This window comes from Macrobrachium nipponense, chromosome 8, assembly GCF_015104395.2.
Source record: "Macrobrachium nipponense isolate FS-2020 chromosome 8, ASM1510439v2, whole genome shotgun sequence".
NCBI classification, from domain to species: Eukaryota; Metazoa; Arthropoda; class Malacostraca; order Decapoda; family Palaemonidae; genus Macrobrachium; species Macrobrachium nipponense.
In genome coordinates, this window is record NC_087203.1 from 39,376,158 (window position 1) to 39,396,045 (window position 19,888).

The 19,888-nt window shown below is 42.0% G+C and overlaps 1 protein-coding gene across 2 annotated transcripts in view; it reads left to right on the forward strand.

Moving 5' to 3' along the window:
• The window catches only part of LOC135222697 (mucin-2-like), a 140,945-nt gene extending 128,632 nt beyond the window's left edge, over positions 1-12,313 (forward strand). The window contains exons 2-4 of one of the 2 annotated variants that reach the window (XM_064260883.1): positions 3,484-3,633; positions 7,335-7,587; positions 9,139-12,313. In XM_064260883.1, coding sequence (XP_064116953.1) covers positions 3,487-3,633; positions 7,335-7,587; positions 9,139-10,067 — 1,329 coding nt within the window. In that variant the 5' untranslated portion in view covers positions 3,484-3,486 and the 3' untranslated portion in view covers positions 10,068-12,313. The remainder of the gene's footprint in view (positions 1-3,483; positions 3,634-7,334; positions 7,588-9,138) is intronic. The other variant, XM_064260884.1, reaches the window with a different exon arrangement.
• The last annotated feature ends 7,575 nt before the right edge of the window (positions 12,314-19,888 follow it).

A 19,888-nucleotide genomic window follows, 5' to 3' on the forward strand; every position in this document is an offset into this window, starting at 1 on the left:
AGTAGCAATATTCAGATAGTTTATTAGTCTTAATAGGAAGCTTAAACAATGAAAAAACTTTTCATTAAATAACTTATACATGCCCAGAGTGCTATAGCAGATTCACATCAACCGTGCATCTACTATAACATACACTTTTGTGTCATGTGAAGTGCTTCTCACTGCTTTGGCATAGGTGGTGTTTTGGGACTTTCGCGAGCGCATCATGTTGAAAAATTCTGAAAAACTGTCGATATTTTTCGGGAGTACCATTTCAAATAATAATGAATTTGAACACAATGCATTAAAACTAGACTGCAGTTATACTTCGGAAAACTAAAAGTAATCTATTATATGTTTGGGCTTCTCTAGAGTAATGAAAATTTAATTAATTTGTTTTTACTTACAAAGGTGAGGATTAATAAGTTAGGATCCCAATCGTGGTCATATTTTGTCACCAGTTACGAACCTCTATAAGCACATTTATCGAAGTTCTTGAAGATGAAAGCCCGCTAAAGTACATGGGTCGGCCACAACAAATTTTTAAGAGAATTTTTCATCCGTTCAGCCACGGTTGACATACAGTATAATTCCTTTTCAAGACTCGACATGCATTTTTCTACTTGCAATATTCCACTGAGCGTGTTTGATTTTCCCAGTGAGGTATTCAGTAGAGCAGATGGTTTTTTTTTGTGTGGTTTTGGCTCGACTTTCCTTCATTTTTGACAACAAATGACTGTCGTTCCTCATCCGATAAACACGAAATGATAAGGTCACTCGTTTTGGTTACTTCATTTCTTTTTCATTTAACATTCATTGAGGAATATTTTCCTTTAGTTGAATATTATGGGCGAGAAATGAAAATATAGGGGACTTATTAACACATTTTGGAAGACGAATGAATTCATTTCTAGGAAATTGAATGTGAAACCTTGACACATTTGCAGAGCTTATTTATGTATTAATTTTTCGAAACAAAGACCACGAACAATCGTCATTGAAGTGATTTAGCCTCTTCTCTCTCGATTTTTTCAAATCGCGTAAGAATCATCTCGGCAGCGTAACCAGATCTTCTCAAAGCATGATAAATATCCCCAGTAAATCTTGAATATTCAGTATGGATTAGGGATTAATGGAAAATGAGGAAATTCCTTATAAGTTCTTCGTGGAAATCGGTAGTCCTGTTAGTACTCGACGTCATTTTGTTTTTCTTGAATCTGCACGGTCTTTCTTCGAGGGTCGCTTCCATCCCCCCCCTCCAGTCCTTTGAGTCCAGCCCTTTATTTATTTATTTTGTTCTGCGTGTACAGGGTTTAACGGCATTAGCTTCCCTGCCATACATATATATACTTATATATATATTCACGATATATATATATATATATATATATTATATATATATATATATATATATATATATATATATATATATATATATATATTCATATATATATATATATACATACACTCACACACACTTACATACATACATACATACATACATACATACATGCAATCGTATACACATATATACCGTATGTTTTTGTTTGTGTATGTATGTGTATATATGTAAATAGGTATGTATGTATCAGTCCTCATATGGAAGGGAAGATAAGAAATATCCCTTTATTTATTTTTTTTCCAAATTTGAAAATACTGTCATCATCACTTGAGTTGGATATCGTTCTTATATCTGCTCTTGACAGATATCCAGCATAATCAAGGTGCGATTAAAATAATCGCTTTCAGACATTTTTCTCGGGAACTAGAACTATTTGATCAACATGAAGTGTCAGGGAATAGTTTAGAAAGTAAAGTATGAGTAAGAGTAATGTTAAGTGTGGTTTATCCACAATTATATTTGGGTAAGGGTACAATTTTCTAACTGATATTAACATAATACAATAATGATATTACATTGCATGAACATGGTGAATTGTACAGATTACATATTTTGAATTTTATTTCTAAATAGTGAGATCATATTTAATGAAGTTCCAATTTTCTCATTTTAACCTTAATTTTCATTATCATAACCCGTCTTACCTATCAGCTATTAAAAAAAAATAAAATAAAATAAAATAAAAAAGGTGTCGGGAAGTGTTCTGACGTCAAACCCTCAATTCTGCAGAACCACTGGCCATCGTGACCACCTCAAGTGACCTACCTCGTGGTGGCTTATTAATTACGCGTGATTGATCTTTTCCTTCTGAAAGTAATATGATTTCATAACGTTGGTGCTGCGGTTCTTAGAACTTACGAAAATAATGGAACGAATTACGAAGCTTTATCAGTGATGACATGGAAGGGAAATGCTGATTCTGTTTGTAAATACCTCAGAGATAATCGTTAATTATGGAAAAGTTAATATTCCAATGACTAAATAATATTGGCCTTGGAATTTTTCCACGAAAATGATGCAATGACGACCGTATATCCACTCTTTAAGACACATTCTTTGTTATTCTGTGAGCGAAGGGAATATGCAGCATCACAATTAAGATTTTCTTCTTGAAGTGGCGTACATCCATTCGCAAGGTTTTTGGACCTCATGTGGTACACTGTAGGCATTACTCAAGGTTCTGTGCAGCGTCCCTTCTGCCCCTAGCTGCAACCCCATTCATTCCTTTTATTGTATCTCCGTTCAATTTCTCTTTCTTCCATCTTACTTTCCATCCTCTCCTAGCCAGTGATATATAGAGCAAGTGCGAGGTTTTCCTCCTGTTACATCTTTCAGTACTTTTTACTGTCAATTTCCATATCAGCGCTGAATGACCTCATAGGTCCGGTTCCAGCATTTGGCCTAAATTCTACATTCATTAGTTCCTCGTCGGACGAGTGGGTTACGTGCTCGCTTACCAATTCGGTAGTCCGGAGTTTGATTCCCCCCTCTGCCAACGTGGAATCAGAGGAATTTATTTCTGGTGATTATAAATTTATTTCTCGATATAGTGTGGTTCGGATCCCACAATAAACTGTAGGTCCCGTTGCTAGGGAACCAATTGATTCCTAGCCACGTAAAAAAAATATCAAATCCTTCGGGCCAGCCCTAGGAGAGCTGTTTATCAGCCCTGCGGTCTGGTTAAACTAAGATATATTTAATTTTAGTATATGTACTTGCTTCGGCAGTACATATACTAAAACAAGATCAAAACGTTGGACACAACTTTTAACAAATTATAATTAACAATTTATGATGAAATTACTTTAATCTAATACTATCCATCTAACCATCCTTCTTTTCACTGCGTGAAGCTTCTCGGGCATTCCACTGAAGTGTGAGAGATGTGTATTTCTGGTGATAGAAGTTCTCTCTCGACGTGGTTCAGAAGTCACGTAAAGCCGTTGCTGAATAACCACTGGTTCCGTGCAAAAAAACAACATACAAACAAACAAACAAACTGTGTGAAACGCTGAATGGCCGAAAGCGTCACAGTGCTGGGTTTGACAGCTTCAGTTTTATAAATCAATTACAAATTCAAGGCGTCCATTGCCCTCTTTCAGGTCATGGGGAGCAAGTGCGGGTCGCTCGGAAAGCACGTCTTGCCCTTGTCGAGTGGGTGCATGGTCCTCTCGGGTGGAATTCAGATGGTGGGTGCCCTCGCCCTCGCCAACTCAATCGTCATGCTTCTGCTCTTGCTAGCTGGCTTCTGGGTAAGTTCAAGAATGTGGTGCGTCGTCGATAGTTTTAAAAGTATTTTTAATGTTTTCCACTTTGTAAGCGAGAAGGAGGAGGTTCTGGTAGTAAAAAGAAAATGTTGTATCCCTGGTTTATCGATAGCTTAAATTGTTTTTAATGTTCACTTTATAAACAAGAAGGAGGAGGATCTGGTAGAAAAAAGAAAATGTATACCTGGCTCATCGACAGTTTAAATTGGTTTTAATATCTCCAACTTTGTAAACAAGAAGAAGAAGGATCTGGCAGTAAAAAGAAAATGTTGTATCCCTGGCTCATCGATAGTTTAAATTGGTTTTAATGTCTTCCACTTTGTAAACTAGAAGAGGAATGATCTGGTAGTAAACAGAAAATGTTGTATCCCTGGCTCATCGATAGTTTGAAATGGTTTTAATGTCTTCCACTTTGTAAACAAGAAGACGAAGAAGGGTCTGGTTATAAAAAGAAATTATATCTCACAAACCGGTCTGTTGTTGAACACATCTTGAAAGCTTTTGGTTTGTGGCCCGTACTGATTTCAAATGACGGACCCATTTTAAACAAGGTCCTTTTGGTTTCAAATATTGATGTGAATGTACACAATATGTATTTCATCGTACAACATTAAAACCCGATGTAGCCATGTTAGGAAAGAGTACTCTTTACATTAATAAGTTGAGAGTATCTGCTACCTTCCTCTCGTAGAATAGGGCGTAGAGATTAGAGAAAGAGTAACCGTAATAAATCAAACTTGAGGTTACAGGAAAGAGGCGGCGGATGCTATTAGCCAGATGTACTGAAGGTAGTCGGCAGATAATTTATGATACGTCTACAGCAGCAGTGTAAAGGGATTCTAGCAATTGTTTACCACATATAGTTTCTTTTATACCTCTCAGCGACAACTTTCGAGGCATTAAGGGTGATTGCTATTTAGAGTGTGATTGCGCGGTTAGTCTGACATTCAGCGTGAAATTTGTTCTGTATCTTGTGGTCATCACTATATCTTGACCTTCAGTTCCGACAGTGTGTGCTTTGCAAGGCAAGGCAAGGCAGTAAAATCTCTCTCTCTCCACATACTCATTCTCTCTCTCTTACAGACGTGCACACACATTCACACACACACACTCTCTCTCTCTCTCTCTTAGAGACGAGCACACACATTCTCTCTCTCTTACACACACACACTCTCTCTCTCTCTCTTTCAGACGTGCACACAAAATTCTCTCTCGCTCACACATACACACACACACTCGCTCTCTCTCTTACAGACGTTCTCTCTCTCTTTTTCAGACGTGCACACACATTCTCTCTCTCTCTCTCTCATCACACACACACACACACACACACACACACACACACACACACTCTCTCTCTCTCCTCTCTCTCCTCTCTCTCTCTCTCTCAGACGTGCATACACATTCTCTCTCTCTCTTTCTCTCACACACACACACTCTCTCTCTCTCTCTCTCTCTCTCTTACAGGCGTTCTCTCTCTCTCTCTCTCTCTCTCTCTCTCTCTCTCTCTCTCTCTCTCTCTCTCTCTCTCTCTCATCATCGCCTCCAACGTTGCGTGACGACGCAGAAGGCCTCTGTGAAATTCCGCTCCCCATAGGAGAGTCTAAAAGAATAATACAGACCAGTGAGCCCACGTTAATTATGAACTTACTGAGGAAGGTCATCGTCATATGACCAAATTAACTTGAGAGGCAGCTGAGCCACGCAGTTAAACTTAACATGAGTGTCAGGAGGAATTTGTTCGAGATATGGAAGTAGACCAAAGGCGAGTTCAAGAAAATGGACAATGAAAAGAAACCGACCACTGAAAAAGAGGAAGGTTCTGTATCTGGAGAGTAAGAGGGAACAATACATATATATGTATGTGTGTACATATGCGTGTTTTTTCAACCGTGGACGCCTTTTGTAAGAACCTATAGGCAACGGTAGGAGTCATTGTCCTTAGTCAGCTGGGAACTGCACACTACAAGGAACTCGCTATTATCCTTTAGTGTATCTAGTCAGTGAATTCTTCCATAGATTCTGCACTCCTTCCCCACCCCCGCGCGCGCGCGTACGCACACACACACATATATATATATATATATATATATATATATATATATATATATATATATATATATATAGATATATATACAGAGAGAGAGAGAGAGAGAGAGAGAGAGGCGGATTACACAACGTACACAACACTACAGGTTATTTGCACCGTCCATTCTTAGCCTCCAAATGCCTAACTTACTGCATTTCATTTTTCTTTTTCTCTTATCCTTTCTTACTCAACTGTAGCTTTTTTCAACTCTCATACATTTCCAATTCTCATATGAGAACAAACTCACTCGAATTCTGTCTCTAGAGTTTCTTTGACTGAATAACAATGACCTCGAGTATATTCATGATGAACATGTCTCTACTGGTTGGCATCGTTCCGTCAGCCTCTTTCACGTTATCTGTTTCTACTATCCATTCAGAAATAAAAAAATTATCATCCCCCTTCTCTTCGTTATCAGTCTACGTCTAAGATGTTTATCTCCCCCAATGTACACTGTAAAACTTAATCAGTTCGTTTCTGAAGTGGCAGGTGATAATTTATAGTGTCAGTTGAGCCCTGTTGTCCTCAATAATTTGAATTTGTAACTTTTTATCATATCTCACAGCAACGAATTTTTATTCCATTACAAGGGTTATGAGGTCCTTGACAGAACTCGTGCTGTCATTTTTTTGGCGGGTAAAGCTGGTATTACGTCAGGGCGGGAAATCGTTTTCGTGGAAATAAAATAACTTTATTAATTGACCGTCAAACTTTAATTTTGATTATCATATAGATCTGAATAAGATGCGATTTTTTACATTGTTAATGTAAATGTGGTAAGAATTTTTTATAAAGTTAATATAAACATGAAATTTTTTACATAGTTAATCTAAATATGATAAGATTTTTTTTTATAAAGTTAATATAAATATGATGAGATTTTTTTTACAGTTAATCTAAATATGATGAGATTTTTTTACATAGTTAATCTAAATATGATGAGATTTTTTACATAGTTAATCTAAATATGATGAGATTCTTTACATAGTTAATCTAAATATAATGAGATTTTTTTACATAGTTAATCTAACTAATTGTTATGAGATTTTTCTCAATATTATGATATTTTTTATACATAGTTAATCTAAATATAATGAGATTCTTTACATAATCTAAATATGATGAGATTTTTTATATAGTTAATCTAAATATAATGAATTTTTTTACATAGTTAATCTAAATATGATGAGATTCTTTACATGGTTAATCTAAATATGATGAGATTCTTTACATAGTTAATCTAAATATGATGAGATTCTTTACATAGTTAATCTAAATATGATGAAATTATTTTTACATAGTTAATCTAAATATGGTGAGATTTTTTTTTTTTTTACTATACCTTCATAAACATCATGAGCAAAGCAGTGAAAAAAAATATAACTTTGAGTACGCTCAAAGAAGGCATTAAACCACTCGGTAAGGATCATGGTGTTATTAGATTTTTAACCATTAAGAAACACCACGGCACATCGTCTCGCTTTGAAGGCTAAATTACGTAATTTGGGTGTGGTCTATTTGAATAAGAAGGTAACTCTACGTTAAAAAAAACATTCTCCCTGTATTTATTTATTTGTCTGATTTGCGTCCACTACAGAACTTCATCTGTGGCCTATCCTTGATGGTAACTGGAAGTAAGGGGTATGTTAGAGGTCACACTCAGACAACGAGGAGGAGGAAATTGCATTGCGTTCGTTTGTTGCTGATCCTGACTACGATCATCCTCGCTGTTGCCATCATACTGGTCCATCTCGAACGCATCCGAATGATCGAGCCCTGGTCTGATGACGTCATATCGGCCAGGAGAAAACTGAAATACGCATCCTTGAGTCGAGCTTTTGATAATATAGGTAAGTCTCTCTCTCTCTCTCTCTCTCTCTCTCTCTCTCTCTCTCTCTGGCGCCAGCTTTAGTTGCCACAAATCTCTCTCTCTCTGTCTTTGACGTCAGATTTGGTACCCATAAAGTTATAAATCTCTCTCTCTCTCTCTCTCTCTCTCTCTCTCGTAGGCATTTTCGGAAATTTTGGGACTGGGCACAGCTGGACTACTAAGGTTACCTGTTACAGGATCTAACCTTCCAAATATTCGCTATAACTTATTAGAGCCTTCGAACACCTTTTATTAAAATGTGGTAAAGTGAAGATTTTGCCGATTTGAGAACAAAACTTTAAGAAGGATATCTGGTGTCAGATGTCAGGATATGGTTAGAAAATCGATACCTGCAGAGGCATTACGAAAATTCCTTAATTAGATGATAATTAAGGAATTATCATCTTCAAAAGAGTTGGAAGACCTCATACTTATTTGGGTGAGAACTGATGAGAAGGGGAGAAGGAAATAAGTGGATATTTGTGGAAGAGAAAGGACAGAAGGCTTCTTCACAAGGCTTTTGAGGAAATGATGGTGGGAAAAAACGTGGCACCTAATTACTTAAAACTAAGAATGGGAGATATTTTAAGGTTTATGTTTGAATATACTCTTGAGAATTATTGCTCTGTTTTAATCTAGTCTTTCACCGTAGCTTTGTCAAGTTAGGCATTGTTTTACTTACTATTTTACGCATATACATACCATCTTAAACCATTCCTAATTTAAGATGATATTTTTGAAATTTGTTCCATCCACTATGCGCGTGTTAGAGTATAATTGAATCTCCTTAACTGTCTGTTCAAGTGAAGACAGTGATCACAATGTCAAGATAAGCCACTGCTTTTAATATTTGGTGGTTTTCATTTTTAAATATTATAAATTTACTTTTTGCCCAATTATAGTTATGAATGAACCATTTCTTTGTACGAGTAAGAACTGAAATTATTTTATAAAGTTTATTATCATTGTGAATTTTATTCCCATAAACGTACCGTCGTCTTGAAACGGAATGTGATAAATAAGGGTTCATTGTTCTTGGTAAGAAACTTACAAAAATGCGAAATGTTTGTAAGTGCGCAACACTTATTAGTTTGAAGACTATCTGATTGAACAAGACTTTGCTCATTACAACGATATTTCCTTATGTACTTGCGGTAACAACACATCAATAGTTTATCGTTGTTTCATCCTTATGAAAGAGATTCCTTTAAAGAAATTTGAGTCTTATTTTTATTCGATAATTCATAGAAAAAAATTTCATGACTTCCCATATCTGTTACTCGTTAAGATTCAGTGAGATTGCATTTGCCAAAAAACAAAAAAAAAAAAAAAAAAGATAAAAGCTTTAGAATAGTGTGGTTTAATACTTGCTGAGTTTAAAAAACTAATAAAAATACTAAATCCTCAATGGGTATTTAGGAAACGGATTTCATAGTTAATTAATACCCCTCCGTGACAAAGCTAATTTATTCCATAAAAGGGAACGTCTAAGCAAACTAGTAATCAATGGACGGATTTCTCCCCTTCCTAGGTATTTGGGTAGTGACTGTAACCAGCATCACCGGAGCAGTATCCAGCCTATGCGCCCTTGCTTCAGTCCTTCCGTGTGCCGTCTCCAGTACCTTCTCGCTTCACAGTCACCTGGCCACTGTGGAATCCGTAGGGTGGGTTTATGAGCCCACCCCGAAGCCTGACGTTATTGAAAACTGCCCTCCGCACAGGCTGCCGCAGGCTCTTATAAGTCCATCCCGCCGCAAATCAAGGAAGCCAGCACTGAAGTCCAAATCGGTGACGCTCGTTTCCTTCAAGCACGGAGCTTCGTTGAACAGGCAGACAACGTCGCTCCCTACGAGGTCGTCCAAGGGACGACACATAGTCTTTGTGGAGAGTTGGCATTTGGCCCCCACTCTGCCCATGAATTTGAATTTTGGAAATATTCGTCCGGCTGATAGCCCGAGATCCGAGCGTCAGAAGGACCTGTCTTCCAAGTGTCCCAGAAGCCCTTCTGCCAAGTATCCAAAAAGCCCTTCTACCAAGTATCTATCAAGCCCTTCTGCCAAGTGTCCATCAAGCCCTTCTACCAAGTATCTATCAAGCCCTTCTGCCAAGTGTCCATCAAGCCCTTCTACCAAGTATCTATCAAGCCCTTCTGCCAAGTATCCAAAAAGCCCTTCTACCGGGTGTCCAGCAAGTCCTACTACCAGGTGTCCATCAAGTCCTACTGCCAGATATCAACCAATGCCTTCTATCAGGTGTCTACCAATTCCTTCCACCAGGTGTCAACCAAATCCACCAATTCCTTCCACCAGGTGTCCACCAAGTCTTTCAACCAGGTGTCCACCAAGTCCCTCTACTAGATGTCCACCAAGTCCTGCTCCCAGGTGTCAGTCAAGACCTTATGCCGGGTGTCGGCCGAGTCTGTATCCTCAAAGCAATTTGCTGGAGTGTGCAGATTTATGAACTTTCGGTTGCTGAATATTGCCTTGGAATTGATTTAAAGGATTTGATATGGCCCATCTCTTGTATATTTCTTTCTGACTTTGCAGGTTACGTCTTTATTTATTACATAATTATAATGCTTTTCAAATTGAAAATTGTACATTGAGTCAGTACAGTTACCCCTAGAAGGTTTTCATCAAGAATGCTTCAGATTGTAACAATTATGTCTGTTTCTTTCTGATTGTAACAATTATTTATACGTTATGCATTATCTCGCACCATTATTGTAAATGGGTAAAAAGTTAAGATTCTCAGAAGTCAGGTCAAATGTAAACCGTAAAAAATAGTAGTTGAAACGTACATGATAACCGGTTGAATTAACGACCCTGTGATTGGGAATGCAGAGGATCCTTAGGTGTATGTAGAGGTTTATGGGTTTTTAAATCGAGCTAAAATCTTGTTGAGTCAGTCTTCGTAGTTGAGAGATTTTTCTATCATCAAAGACTGGATCATTGTCTAATCTTCTACCCCCTTATAGCCAGCATCTTAAGTCATGCACAAGTTTAGCTGTACTAAAATCAGTTCTGTGATAAAGATCCAAAGTATGATTAGCCAAAGCACTGTTTTAAGAGGTCAGTGGAGCAATCTCTATTCATCTAACAGTTATATTTGCGATCCCTTACCTGCCTCGCCCACATAACTGCTTCTTAAAATCATGTCTTGGATTTATAAAAGCCTCCTTGTGTATGTGGTACAATCCCCTTCATTTTGAGCTAATTTATAATTGATGTTACAGCTTAAACTTGGTTTCACCGTGAGTATAGAATAGAGGAAAGTGGGTTATCGAATAATAGTATATAATTGGAAGTTTTGGGAGGGAGACGGATCAAGTGCAGGCTAGATGTGACACAAGTGTTGGAATGAGGGTGCGCACAAGATTGAGGCTAGTGGTGCATTGTGTATAAATGTACAAAGCATCCGCTGTAGCAGAAATGTCAGGCATAGAGTGTTCATGCTTGATTTTTAGAGCAAGTTAAAGGATGACAATTCCAGTGATTATTACCTTGCTTTTCCTGGGGCCAACTCATGTTAAGGGAATGTGTGTAATGATGGTAAATGTATATGTATAGATAGATATTCCAACACTGGTTTTGGACCCGCTTTCTTGCATTTTTACTAGTCCCCATGATTTTGATAATTTACACGGTAGTCGACTTAAATTTTAACCTGGTTAGAGTACTTTTTAAACAGTTAATCAAGAAATAAAGCAAAATGCATATTGGGACATCAATGAAAAAGTATTTATACTCTATGAATAATATTCGAAATGTAATAGGGATAAAGCTGGAAAGAAGAATTGCATGCTTCTCAAAAGAGGGTTTGAAGGAGATAAGGTTTATGTAAAGTTACCTCTGAATACAGGAGGAGATAGTGGCCCCATAAAGAAAATTGTAATGATTATGAGTTATTAACCTTGTCTGCAAATGTATGTTCGGGCATTTTAACAGGGAATTAATTTTTTTTTTTTTTTTAGCAAACACGTAAACTGCGACTGCTAAGAGTACTTCCAAAACAGTAACAAGAATAAATTGTGAAAGTGTTGTTATTGTATTTTTTAATAGTTTAACGAGAAAATTTCAGAATCCGGTGACGCAGAAAAAAAAACTAAAAGGAATTGAAGAATGAGAAATTTGCTAGTTTTATTATAAAGGTGTGCACGGGTTAAGGTTGAATTATATCCGTTTTGGCTGCTCAGTATGTCTTATGGAAGACCTAGATTTGAATTTTTCACGCCAGAAAAGATAATGTGAACGGAAACAATGTAAGGGTCTGTAATATTTAAATTAATATTTTGGAGATTTTTTTAGCAAAGCCACGTTTCTCATATTTTACATTGAAGCAGCTTTTAATATGTGCTCGTAAATGGCTCTGAATTTGCATGCAGTTTTTAGGTGTTCCAATACCGACCTAGGGACAGGTGTCAAGCATCCTGATGATAATAGAAATACCCTTAGTTTTTCATACATTCCTGAGTTTACCAACCTGACAGTCATTGATCCCTTGCACTCTTTCTGAACTACTAGCTGGTACGATGTTACTCTCAACGTGTAGGGACAGTCTGCGGTGCATTTTAAGCTTCCATGAGAATTATTGTTAATGTAATATGCTCAGTGACCTCGAAAATTTCAAAGCTACTTCTTGCCGTTGAGGAATGAACTTCAATCCCTTATTTAATTTTACTTAAAATAAAGGCTTAGACAACATCAGCAGGGTTTTCCTATCCGTCCCAATGATATTTATGAACCCTCTCCGTTACATTTACTATTAATCGGTGGCAAGATGGTTATTTTTCGTAAGTAAAATATACGATGTTCGTCTTGTCGGTGTTTTTAACTCTCATTTCATTGTACAGTCAAACCCTCCCAATAGCATTTTCTTGTCCACGTTAACTGCTTTTAATGACTTGTTTGTTCCATAGAGTGATTTATTCAATGCCTTTTCTGCTTTTCTCAAAAGACCGACGTAGGCGTTTTGGTTGTTGTTAAAGATTAAGCTGGCTTTATGCCAGCACGGGCTCTTGCTCAAGAGCAGCCGTAGGCATTTTGGTCAACAGTTAATATGCTGAACCGTGAGGTACTCCAGGCCGGGCTAGAATATTTTCAGCATTCGGAACGTAAACCCCCTTTTAAGAAAACATTCGTTCCAGGCAATTATGTATATATCTATATAGATATAAATACTATATATATATTATATAATATTTAATTAAATAGAGTATTATATAATATATTATAATATAATATATATACATAATATATGTATACATTATAATATTTATACCATATATTATTATATTACAATATATTATAAATATATAGATAATAGATATATATATATATATATATAATATAGATTATATAATTATATAGATAATATAAGCTGGGTTTCACTTAAAGGTAGATTCTTGGATGAACCCATGCTTACGAGACGTTTGTTTGGCGGCCGCTGATTGGCTGGTACCGGGAGGTAGGCAGCACCCAGCCAATCAGCAGCCGCCAAACAAATGTCTCGCAGGCATAGGGCTCGCCCAAGTATCTACCTTAAGTGAGCCAGCTATAATCTTCTAGTGAATATATTAGTGCTACCTAGTTGTCGTTTATGCATCAAATAAAACTATGACAACTGTAACCAGTGAAAGTCTATCTTTACCAACTGTTCTACCGTGCCCATTCGTGTTTGAAAATCCACTCTGATTTTGGCCCATGTTAATGGTCTGTAGGATTCGGGAACAATCGAACTTAGGATAGCTTATAAATCTCCAAATTTGTTGGTAAAACCTATTAATTGATGAAATTTCCCTGTAGAAATTTTGATTAAATGATTGTAGATTGTGTTTAGCTCCGGTGCACTAAATTAGTTAGTGATTTAATACCTTCTTTGAGGTCTGTCATTGGAAATAAGTTATAATCCCCAAATTCTTTTTGTTGTTGTTATTGTTTTTTTTATCACTTTAATAACGTGTAATTTCGCTTTCATAGTCTAAGACAGCAGAAGAACATTTTCCTGCAAAGCTTCTGCTTGTAATTCAACATTCTTTAGTGGATCAAATAATTTATTTTATTTACTATATATCATTGACACGAGCTTCCTCAATTCTATTCATCACATTCCAACCGTCTTTCTTGGGCTTATTATACAACTATTCAGTATAGTTACCCTAAGAGTCTTCTTTTAGTGACTTTACGACATATATTAACGGACAACTAGGTTCCCCAACCGCCGCCTTCCAGCTACTGGTCCTCAGTCACTAGAGTCACTACATTGCTCTCGTTTCAACTTTCACCTTGGTGTTTTAGACGTCACTCAATTCTATTTGATACTCTTGTAAGGACAACGCTTATTCATAATTTTCTCTGTACATAATTCATCATTCGCGTTGTTCTTACTTCCCCCTGAGAGAGCATTCAGCGGGCTTTCCGTCAGTGTATAAAGCTTGTATAACCACATATTGTGTACTTTTTATATTTTGTATTTTATGTCTCTAAAGAAACACAAATCTGGGTCTCGCCGACCCACTTTTACTCTCTCGCAGGTCGGTGACCACATTTCCGTCCGCATGCTGTATATTTAATATTTCCTTGACTGTAATAAAAATCAGTACACTTCTACCTGCCTCTTTGTCCAACCTCTCACAACTGGTGACTTGGGATTGGGGGCGAGCATTCAGCGGGCCTTTCCGTCAGTGTATAAAGCTTGTATAACCACATATTGTGTACTTTTATATTTTGTATTTTATGTCTCTAAAGAAAAACACAAATCGGGTCTCGCCGACCCACTTTTACTCTCTCGCGGTCGGTGACCCCGTCCCGCATGCTGTATATTTATATTTTCCCTTGACTGTAATAAAAATCAGTACACTCTACCTGCCTCTTTGTCCCCCACCCTCACAACTGGTGACCCCGAGTGACGGTGACCCAAGCGGTTTGGCTCAGCCCATTAAGGGACTCACTACCGCCGCTCACCTTCAGAGATCTTTAACGGACTCATACGGCGCCTCAGTATAGATCTCTGAAAGCTCCTACCGTGGAAATAACCAACGCCTCTAACGGACTAAATACGGCATACCTGCCCAAGGTGTGTTCAGGGCGTTTCCTCAAAACGGTTTGGCCCGCCATTCACGACTCTGTCGACCGTTTTTTGTGAGAGAGGACAATGGGCGCAAACAGTACCTCGCGGGAAACCGGGCCTCCCCCGCCCCAGCGACGGACTCTGACACAGCGGCCGCTCAAGCTGTCAAATTGCCCCCCTTCACAACGGCTGACCCGTCTTCCTGGTTCTTCTGACCGAAGGGCAATTCCGGATCGCGGGGCTCACAAACAAAGTGCTGCAGGCTGACCTCGTCGCAGCGGCTCTCCCCCGACAGAGGTCTCGCCGGCCGAATATCGAACTGGCTGACCGGTCGAGCACGAATCGGACTTGTCACGCTCGACGAGATAAAAGAAAGGCTCTTGACAGCCTATTCCGTGGCCTATCGCTGAAATGGGGCCGCCCGCGCCCTCGACCTAGTCGCGAAACACCCCATGCGCCGGCACCGCCACCCAAGATGCCTGGACACTGTGATGGGCCCTCGTCCGTCTGCCCGAAATAGGCCCCGACGGAAAAAAGGTAGAGATCAGCCTGAGCGCGAAAATATTCCTGCGGCAACTCGAGCCGGACGTCCGAAAGCAGCTGACCGACGCTACACCCTAGAGGACGACGAACTACTAGAGAATGCAAAGAAGCTGACGTTGTCAAACAATGCCGCGAAGCTCGCCGCCCCCCCCCGATCCTCCGTGTACCTGGCCGCAGAGAAGGAAGAAGACGACGACGACCCAACGCAAGAGATCGGCGCCGTATCCCAAGGGAAGTCCTCCCACACGCAGCGAGTGAAAACTCCTGGTGCCGCTTCCACCGGAGGTGTTTCGGGAGATTCGCCAGGAGGTGCTGAAAGCCCTTGCACCTTCCAACAGTCAAAAAACGACGACGGCAAACAAAACCAAGGCGCCACCGTGGCAACCGGGGCCGCGTCGGAACTACACACCGTAGGGTTCTACGTCCGCGACGCGATCTCCGGCCGGAGGATGTTGGTGGATACGGGGGCAATGCACTCGATATTCCCGCCGTCAGGAAAAGACCGTAGCCGCGAGCCCGACAAAAACAACCTCCCTCGTCGCCGCAAACGGGACCCCACCCATCCGTTCCTACGGCACGAAGCCCCTCGAGATATCCATCTTGGGCGAGAAAACTACGTCTGGGAATTCACAATCGCGGACGTCAGGATCCCGCTACTGGGGGCAGACTTCCTGGCGCAGAAACGGCCTCCCTGGTGGGACGTGGGCCGCAAACGCCTCCTCGACATGGGGACATGCCTTTCCCTTCCACTAGCAGCAGGCCCGGGCGCCCCTACAATTTGTACCATCGCCCCCCACAAATACGGCAACCTCCTGCAGGAGTTTCCCGAAGTCTTCAAGCCGGAACTTCGTCAGGCGGCAGGGACGCCGCCCAAGCACGGGATATTCCACCACATAGCCACCACAGGCCCCCCCGACACACGCGAAGTTCCGACGACTCCCTCCAGGCCGCCTCCAGGAGGCGAAGCAGGCGTTCTCGGAGATGGAACGAATGGGCATCTGCAAGAAAGCATCGAGCCCTTGGGCGTCGCCCCTGCACATGGTACAGAAACCTGACGGCACCTGGAGGCCCTGCGGAGACTACAGAAGACTCAACCTCGCTACCAATCCCCGACCAATACCCCTTGCCAAACATGCAGGATTTGACAGGGGCCCTTCATAAGGCGAAGGTCTTCACAAAAATGGACCTCTTAAAATCCTATTCCAGGTTCCAGTGCACCCCGAGGATGTCCCCCAAGACTGCCATCATCACGCCTTTGCCTGGCTCCTTCGTTTTCCATTACTCAACCTTCGGCCTGAGGAATGCAGGGGCCACCTTCCAGCGCCTGATGGACAGCATCCTGGGGGACCTGCCCTTCTGCGTCTGCTACGTCGACATCTTGATTTTTTCCAGGTCCTTGGAGGAGCACCTACATCACGTCCGAGCGGTCCTGAAAGCGCATGCAGGAAAAAAAACGGGCTGTCGTCACCGTTTCGACAAATGCACCTCGGCGCCGAGAACAGGTGGACTTCCTCGGACACGAGATCTCCGCGACGGGCGTGCGCCCCATGGCCTCGAGGTAGGCGTGGTGCAGAAGTTCCCAACACCAACCACGGTCAAGTCCCTGCAGGAGTCATCGGAATGGTCAATTACTACCGCCGATTCATCCCCGCCGCCGCCCGCACCATGTCTCCTCTAACACAGGTCCTGAAGGGGAAAACCAAAGGCCCTAACGTGGGAGGCCGAACAAGAGAAGGCTTTCAACGAGACGAAGAGGGCCCTCGCCAGAGCGGCGACATTTATGCCACCAAGACCCTGCTGCACCTTTACGCCTCACCACCGACGCCAGCAACATCGCCTGCGGGGTGCTGTCCTCGAGCAGGTGGTCCAGGGCGAGCCCCAGCCACTCGCCTTCTACAGCAAAAAACTATCAGCCGCCGAGACGAGGTACAGCACGTTCGACCGCGAACTCCTGGCAGTGTACCAAGCAGTGCGACATTTCCGCTACCTCCTCGAGGCTCCCCCTTTACGATCAGGACGGACCACCTCCCTTTGGTACACGCCTTCACCAAGGCGGGCGACGCTTGGTCAGCGAGACAACAGAGGCACCTAGCAGCCATCGCAGAGTTCGGTTGCACCATCCAGTACGTGCCTGGCGAGAAGAACCCCGTGGCAGACGCCCTATCGAGGATAGAAATCAACGCCGTGCGTCTCGGGGTCGCGGACTACGAAGACCTCGCCCAGGAACAGGCTGCCGACCCGGAGACTGCCGCATACCGCACTGCTATCACCGCCCTCAAGTGGGAAGACGTGCCTTTCGGACCCGCAGGCATGACGCTCCTCTGCGACATCAGCACGCCGCCCGCGCCCGCTGATCCAGCCTCCCGAAGGAAAGCCAAAGTCCGTTCGACGTCATACACGGACTCTCGCACCCTCGGGCCGGACGACGGTGCGCCTCCTGACGGAGAAGTTCGTCTGGCATGGAATTCGGAAGGACTTCCCTCGAGTGGGCCAGGACCTGCGTGCCTTGCCAAACTAGCAAAATCAGTTCGGCACACGGAATCAGGCGTGGGGAAATTTCCGCAGCCGAACGAAGATTCGGCCACATCCACATAGACGTCGTGGCCCCTGCCCCGTCGGAAGGCGCCAGGTACCTCCTGACGGTAATCGATCGCTCCACCAGATGGCCCGAGGCAACCGCCGATGTCGGAGGCGACCACGAAAGCATGTGCCGAAGCACTCCTCGCCAGCTGGATCAGTCGATTCGGAGTGCCAGACGAAATCACGACAGACCGCGGACCAGTTTTCCTGTCGGAGTTGTGGACTGCCTTGGCCCGCCTAATGGGAACGTCGCTACATGCCACCACCGCCTACAACCCAGCAGCTAACGGCATGGTGGAGAGAGTCCACCGTTCGATCAAGGCTTCCCTGATGGCGCACTGCACCGACGAAAATTGGAAGAGCCAACTACCGTGGGTCCTCCTCGGTCTCAGGACTGCCCCGCGGGCAAACGGCGAGGCATCACCCGCGGAGAAGGTATACGGGGAGCCATTAACAGTCCCTGGCGAGTTCTTCCCGACCAATGCCGACGACGCTGACGTCTCCATCGCCAGGCTTCGGGAATCCGCCGGGAAGTTCACGCCCTGCGTCAAAACCTCTCCGACAGAACCAAACGTTTCCTCCCCGAAGGCCCTATCATCGTGCAAGCACGTCTTCGTCAGGGACGACGCCCGCCGCCCGCCTCTAACGAGACCCTACCGCGGTCCCTTCCGCGTCCTACGACGCATGACAAGGCATATCTCTTATCCATCAACGGTCGCGAGGACTGGGTCACAATCGATCGCCTGAAACCAGCCTTCATCATGGACGAGGACCTCACAGACGCGGATTCCACAGGGCGCCTCAATCTTCCTCGGAAAAAAGCGACTCCTTCGATCGCCAAACCTCCTAGCCGTAGCCGCGGCCGCCCTCGAAAGACGGTTCGAACCCCCCGAGGATCACCTCAGGGGAGGCATCCCGTCCCCGGAAAACCCCGAGGATCTAACACAACAACTAATATCACGCACCCGAGGGCGCCTCGCCGTCCAGCTCGCTTCCGCGAGTGACTACCCGAAGTACAAAGAAGTCAGCCAACAATCATACCTAATTTATTGTCTTAGGGGGGGGAGGGGGGAGTATTTGTAAGGACAAACGCTTATTCATAATTTTCTCTGTACATAATTCATCATTCGCGTTGTTCTTACTTCCCCCTGAGAGAGCATTCAGCGGGCTTTCCGTCAGTGTATAAAGCTTGTATAACCACATATTGTGTACTTTTATATTTTGTATTTTATGTCTCTAAAGAAACACAAATCGGGTCTCGCCGACCCACTTTTACTCTCTCGCGGGTCGGTGACCACATTTCCGTCCGCATGCTGTATATTTATATTTCCCTTGACTGTATATCCTACTGGGCTGCTCTATGAGCAAGAGCTCGTGCTGGCATAAAGCCAGCTTAATCTTAAACAACAACAACGTAATAAAAATCAGTACACTTCTACCTGCCTCTTTGTCCACCTCTCACACTCTTTTCACCGGGTTTGGCCATCCGGTCACTAAAGACTGTGCCCACAGTCCATATCTAAAAGTCAACCTTGTTATTTTATCCATACCTGTACTCCATTGGTTGCCTACGATGTATGTAATACATCTTTCAACGTCAACTTGTTGCATTACCTGACAGCTATAGCATTACGGTCGTCGTCTGCAAATCTGTCAGTAAACACGTCGGTTGGAAGAGAACATTGTTTTAAGCATACATTTAATTAACAAACAGTTGTATCATCCTTTAATCTAAAGTTCCCTTACACAAATATTTTTTTTTTGTTTATATTCGAAAACGTCACCATAAAATAAGCGTGAAATCGTGTATAATCAAACCATTTTACAGATAGACTTTGGAATATCATATAATAAGTCAATCATCGTTTTGAAGTTAATCTCAGCGTCGCTTTCATGATTGTGTTGTTCTATTTTGCTGAGGTCAAAAACTGTTTTAATGTTTTCTTGCAATTCTAATTCAATTAATTTTTTTCGGTCATGGTTCAGTATAAACAAATTTTAATAATAAAATAAAATAATGAACTTCATTAATATCGCGGTTCCGTATCTAGCTTATAGGTAACATTGACAATCAGCTGATCGCGTGCTAG